We start from the raw sequence: 5,991 nt of genomic DNA, 5'->3' as shown, positions 1-5,991 counted from the left end.
CAAATAAATTAATAAAATTTATCTATTAAAAATTGTTGATCCTAAAAATTTCTCTAATTAGATATTAGAAAGTCTTAAAAGATGAATATACAATAATATCTTGCTCTTTTAATAAAAGACAACATTAACTTTTTTGTTTCAAGCTAAACATTGTCGGCAAAAGATGTAAACTCAGCCATTTTTGTTTGCAATCTGGTTTTAGAATTTCTAGGACATTAGGTCATCTCTTTAATTAAATAAAGCATAATATTTTTCTTTACCCTATAGAGGCTAAAGTCCTTATCACTGTTTGCAAGAAAAGAAAGTAATAATTAAAGCAAAAACAAAATACAAGAATAAGAATATTATTTGCATGTAAAACACGTGCATACTATAATCTTCCATGATCAATCATCAATTCAATCAATCAATAAGTATAAAAGAAACACAACCTTTATTTTGTATACATAGAAAATCGAAAGCAAAAGAGAAACAAAGGGATATATTAAAATGTACACAAAAATACAACCAATAGTTGATCGCATTTATGAAGACTTTGAACCATATTATGAATGGGATAAAGATGAAGGGTGTTTCACTTTTATGCTACCAGGTAGGGGCATGCTCAAACTCTTGGAATAATATTTTTTTATAATAATAATTATGCAAAATAGAGATGACATTTTATTGCCTTTGATACCAATTTATAGCTTAATTTAATGTAATCTTATTGCATGGGTATTTTTTACATGATTGGTGTAGTTAGAGTTCTCATATAATAGTTGCAATTGGAAAATTGTGATGGATTTTTTTTACTTCTTTTTTATTTTAGATAAAGAACTTCCCTCTTTTTAATTTCTAGCTTCGACAATACAAGTACAACTCACTTAACTCTTTTCAAATTTTACATGAGTCTCATTAATTCTTAAAAGTTTGAAATTAAATTTTTTAATTTTAATCCCTAAAGTTGTAGATAGGAGTCACATCTATTCTTATTCTATTTTCCAACTATGTTATGTATATACTGTATACCGATATTCAACTACCCATATAAAATACATATTAAAATATAAAATATATATTAAAAATAAGTTAAATAACATATATTTATAAATAAATATATAATGACTAAATTTGTAACTAATTTTTAGTATGCACATAGTACTATTAATTATTTTTATTATGTTATCATATTTTTATTAATATACCACATTAATGAGTAGTCATATTCAATGTAGCTTCTAAGGTATTAGGAATTCAAAATAAATTTAAATTAGTTCTTGTTATTTGACTTATTTCTTAAAATGTGGTAGCAAATCAATCTGAATTAAGTAGATAATATCCACAAGGCCATATCATCAATCACTAGTTTAAACACATTCTTTATCAATATCATTTTCAGTGTCTTGTAAGATAAAATTAATCCTTTCATGGTCTTCCAGATAATTGCTTAAATACTTTTGATAAAATATATAATTGATGATAATATGTAGTTTACATAGATAAGGTTTTTTTTTTTTTTGGCAATCTTACAGAAGAACCCATGTAAGAGTTGTTTGTGAAAATGGTTAACAAAACTTTTGTTCTGAGTTTCACACTTGTGTATTATCAATATGTCATTATTCATCAAGAATGTTGGAAAATAACCAATATTGGTAAAGGAAGAAACGAAGTGTACAAGAAAATCATCTAGTTTTCAACCTGCAGGATTTAGAAGGGACCATCTGAAGGTTCAAGTGACATCAAAACCAGCCCTAAAGCTGAAGGGCGAACGACAAATCAGCCCGAACCGATGGCGCCGGTTCGACCTGGAATTTCGCATTCCTTCTGACTATGACTTAGAAAAAGTGAGTGCCAAGTTTGAGTTTGAAGGTAGCAAGTTACAAGTCAAGTTTGCCAAACTGGATAATAAACCTAAGGAAACAACAACAAACCCAGCAGAAGAAGCAGTTCCTTCAAGGCCTAAGGAAGAAGCAACAGAAAAGGTTCATCAGCAAAATGCTGCACAAGAAGAAGTTGCCCCAAAAGCAAAAGAAGACAAGGCTCAAGTAAGGAATGATAGTGAAGCCTCTGATCAAAAGATACCACATAAGGAGGAGAAGGAGCCAAGTGATGAGAAGGTAAAGAACAAAACAGAAGCAAGCTTTAAAAAGGTGGCTCAAGAGAAGGGCAAGGCTAATAATGGCATAACTGAAACCAAAAATGCCAAGCCTATAACAAGATTCAAAACAAAGGTTTTGGATTTCAGTCAGAGTTTAGGACCATCAAACTGGGTTTACAACAAAGAAGATAAAGACACGGGGATTAACAAGCAGAAGAGATTGGTGAACTGCAGTTTACTGACCTTATTGGTAGTGGGAATTGGGCTTTGTGCTAAAACTGCATTTTCATCATCTCGTGGAGGATCAAAATTCCAAGAGAAGTGATTTTCTTCCCTTAAGTTCAAGAACATGTGGACTTGACAGTATATTCATGACTTATTTCACAGAAATGTGTAAACTCAATAAAAGAATGCAATTATTAGAAAGAAAGACTTTTGCTATATTTCAGCCTAGTCGCACTGTAACTGTATTATTTGTTTGATATACAAAGTTACAAACATGTCATGTCCATTTCAATAGGACACTCAAATGTTCTGCCGCATCACCATATAGGTTTTCGCCTTCTGGTGTCTTTTGCTTCTCAGAATTTATCTCTATATAAAGGGACAAAGGGGGCACAGGAAGAAAAGGGAAGCAAAACAAAAAAAATGTAAATAACTTTACCTGCAGCAGGAACAAGAGACATCGGTGCCGGCACCAATGGCTAACTTCCGGCTCTGTTCCCACACATCTACAGGGACTGCTTCGGCATGAGGTACATGACGAGGATGTTTTTCTCTCTTTTCTCCCTTAAGCTGCTTTAGACCATGCTTAAGTGAAGGCAATAAGGCCTCCATACACTCAGCAGCAGCGTTTGGGTTTCCGGGCATGTTAATGATCTGAATATCAACAAATCAAAGACCATGACTTTAACAAATCAATCAAATCTATAAAACAATACAATGAATCCCTGGAGAACCATTCGAAGCAATCAATTAATATGAAACTTCCCTAAACTAAGTATGATACAACCATAATTGTCTAACGATTAGAAAGCCACAGTCCCAAGGCAATACAAACTATACAATTCAAATGAAGGGATACGAAATAGTGGAGAAATAGGCACAAACATGGGCAATTATCTCTCAACACATTAATATTTAAAGCAGATGACAATAATTCGCCACTATTGCCTTACCAAGGTGGATCCTCTGATTCCAGCAGCAGCGCGCGAAAGCATTGCAGATGGCGTCACCTATTTATGCAGATAAACCATAAAAAAGACAGTTGAGAATCTTGCTTAACTGGAAACAGCTCAATTGTCAAATCAATTGTGCATTATCAAAAAAGAAATTGACAAATGTTGGCTTCAACCCACCAGTGAAGTAGACCAAGAATGCACATGATGCTACATATTTAAGCATGCATAAAATTTAATCATTTAATCGAACTGAAAAACCAGAAAATGCAAGAGTTTCATACCTTTAAACTTTCTTGCGTCATTACATACAGAAGACCAGGTGTTTCTTTCTCAATCAACTGTTTTGTAGCTTCTGGTGTTACATCTCGTGAGGTAAAGCCGGTCCCACCTTGATTGGAAAGGAAAATAAAATGGGAAATCAATTCAACAAAACTAGAATTGTTGGACTTCAATAGCGAAACTGATGTGTGTAGAAATGTACCAAGGGTAAGTATAAGATCCACATGTTCAACATCACTCCATCTTTTTAGAAACTCCTGAATTTTTGCCACATCATCTGGAGCCACAGCAGTAGCTACAACTTTTGCTCCTCCTAGTCTTTCCGAGGAAGAATTAACAACAGAAACAGCCCTGGGACCACTGTTTAAAAGTAAAGGAGTTAGCAAATTTTGATGCTTCCATTAAGGGAGAAAAAACAAAGAACAAAAACAACACACAAAATTTTCCTACATAGCACCATTGTGCTGAAACCTTTTCTTGAGATTGGAAAAAGGGTATATACACTGATAAGACATGAAATCCCTATTTAACCTTGTAGTTCCAGAAAAAGTGGGATATGGGCACTTTAACCATTCTAATGATCTTTTAATGCAGCAGTTTCAAAAAAAAAAAAAAATAATAATAATAATAATAATAATAAGTAAAAAAAATATGAATTTTGATTTCAGTGTGTGCAAAATTTCCATCAGAACCATCTAAAAGCAGCTCTATCTAGAAAGAGCACAGCAAACAATATCTATTGTAGCAGTCTGCTTATTCTAAAATCAACTCCAGATAAGGTATAAAAATGCTTTCCATTTTCCAGTGGTTATGTCACTTTGTTTGCATACATCATATAAAATATAGACTAATACCTCCGATCTGGACCCGCCCCTGTTGCAACTGTATCGCTCACTGTAAGAATAGCCACTCTGACTTCAGAATCGGGTGAAGAATCTGCAGTTATTCGACGTGTTTTAGTTCCAGATGCAACAACTGGATCTGATGGTATACAATTCTCGCTGAAAGCCCCAGGTCCAAGGTCCGAAATTATAATAGCTGACACTACGGACCCTGCAGAAAGTACACTGCCTGTTGGCGGTAACTCCAGAAAGGCATTAGCTGACTTCATGCTAAGTAGCCGACTACTCATCTGATGGCCAGTGCTCTCAGCAATAAAACTGGAAAATTCATGGGAAACAATAGATGTTCACTTTCAAGATCCCAAAATAATAATAATGACACTAAAATTAAAAAGAATAACAAGTAACTTACCCAGGACTGCCTGTTCCATCATTGTCAGTCCATGTAACAATGGCACGATGATATTCCGGTCTAAATGGATCAGTCTTTATGGGCTGATGAAGCCGAGCTTGTACCCTGAACAGAAAAGAGATTAAATGAATAAAAGTCAAAGCAAACTGGCCACCTTGAAAACATTAGTACTTGAGAAGTTTCTGAAACCTCAGATGATGAGGATTTGTCCATCCTGCAAGTTTACGTATTGCAGGGACCACAAAGAGATTGAAGCAAACTAGAGAGCTGACGGGATTTCCAGGCAACCCAAAAGCTAAAATTTTCCTTTCTTTTGCTTGATAGTCAACCTCTGCAAATGTCAATGGCTTGCCTGGTTTAAGAAACACCTGGAAGATAGATAAATCGTATATTAAGATGATGAGATTTATAAAATCACACTCATCAAAGCATTAGACAGACAAATTGGTACATTTTATTATTTCTACAAAATAGAAACATTGCAACCATGTCCCAAAGTACACAATTTCAGAATCCTTTTAACTAGAAAAACTGAACAAAGCATGACAATTGCCTTATCAAAATGCACTTTTCCACGCTTTTCAAGCAAAGGCTTGATAAAATCTTTGTCTCCCATAGAAACACCTCCTGAAGTTAGCAGAATATTAATACCAGAAGCAAAAGCATTATCTAAGATCCTTCCTTGAACTTCTTCATCATCCTTCGCAATACCAAGGTCCACAATTTTGCATTGATGTTGCGATGCTGCTGCAAGCAGCATGGCACGATTACAGTCCCTAATCTGCATTGGACTACATCAGCTTAGATTACATATTTAAAACAATGTACTGGCCAAAACTTGTGGCCGATTAATGTGGCGAACCAAGTGCCTAGTCCTCTATGAAACAATACCTGACCACAATTAAGATGCCTGGTAGTTGGCTCTACAAGCTCATCTCCAGTGGAAAGTACAGCAATTGTTGGAGTAGGGTATACCTGCATTAAAGCATTTATCATAGTGAAACAGTAAATATGACAGGACATATCAATCTGCCCAGCTATATATATATGGAAAGAAGCTTGTTGGCTACACATTTGAGAAACTCTTAAAGAATACCTTCACCATGGTTACACCAACAGTAGCAAGCAAGCCGATCTCTGAAGCACCTAATCTTTCTCCAGAGGTTAATACAATTGCATCTTTCTCAATATCAAGTC

The 5,991-nt window shown here is 34.6% G+C and overlaps 2 protein-coding genes across 3 annotated transcripts in view; one reads left to right on the top strand and one right to left on the bottom strand.

The window, feature by feature from the left end:
• LOC107609180 lies at positions 386-2,483 on the top strand. Its single transcript, XM_016311035.2, has 2 exons — positions 386-592; positions 1,687-2,483. The coding sequence occupies exons 1-2, from the start codon at positions 490-492 to the stop codon at positions 2,403-2,405; spliced, it is 822 nt and encodes a 273-aa protein (XP_016166521.1). The 5' UTR covers positions 386-489; the 3' UTR covers positions 2,406-2,483.
• The window catches only part of LOC107609179 (molybdopterin biosynthesis protein CNX1), a 5,453-nt gene continuing 1,964 nt past the window's right edge, over positions 2,503-5,991 (bottom strand). The window contains exons 4-13 of one of the 2 annotated variants that reach the window (XM_016311034.2): positions 5,891-5,991; positions 5,686-5,769; positions 5,348-5,575; positions 4,984-5,162; positions 4,795-4,899; positions 4,395-4,700; positions 3,743-3,900; positions 3,543-3,649; positions 3,259-3,315; positions 2,503-2,959 (exon numbers count right to left, since the gene is read on the bottom strand). In XM_016311034.2, the coding sequence (XP_016166520.1) occupies positions 2,741-2,959; positions 3,259-3,315; positions 3,543-3,649; positions 3,743-3,900; positions 4,395-4,700; positions 4,795-4,899; positions 4,984-5,162; positions 5,348-5,575; positions 5,686-5,769; positions 5,891-5,991 (1,544 nt within the window). In that variant the 3' untranslated portion in view covers positions 2,503-2,740. The remainder of the gene's footprint in view (positions 2,960-3,258; positions 3,316-3,542; positions 3,650-3,742; positions 3,901-4,394; positions 4,701-4,794; positions 4,900-4,983; positions 5,163-5,347; positions 5,576-5,685; positions 5,770-5,890) is intronic. The other variant, XM_021107134.1, reaches the window with a different exon arrangement.

Source organism: Arachis ipaensis, chromosome B07 (assembly GCF_000816755.2).
Source record: "Arachis ipaensis cultivar K30076 chromosome B07, Araip1.1, whole genome shotgun sequence".
Lineage (NCBI taxonomy): Eukaryota > Viridiplantae > Streptophyta > Magnoliopsida > Fabales > Fabaceae > Arachis > Arachis ipaensis.
This window is presented reverse-complemented; position numbering and strand designations above follow the sequence as displayed.

Coding starts and splice junctions, on each gene's coding strand:
- LOC107609180 (XM_016311035.2), top strand. CDS start 490: ATGTACACAAAAATACAACCAATAGTTGATCGCATTTATGAAGACTTT. Junction 593..1,686: donor TTTCACTTTTATGCTACCAG/GTAGGGGCATGC, acceptor TTCAACCTGCAG/GATTTAGAAGGGACCATCTG.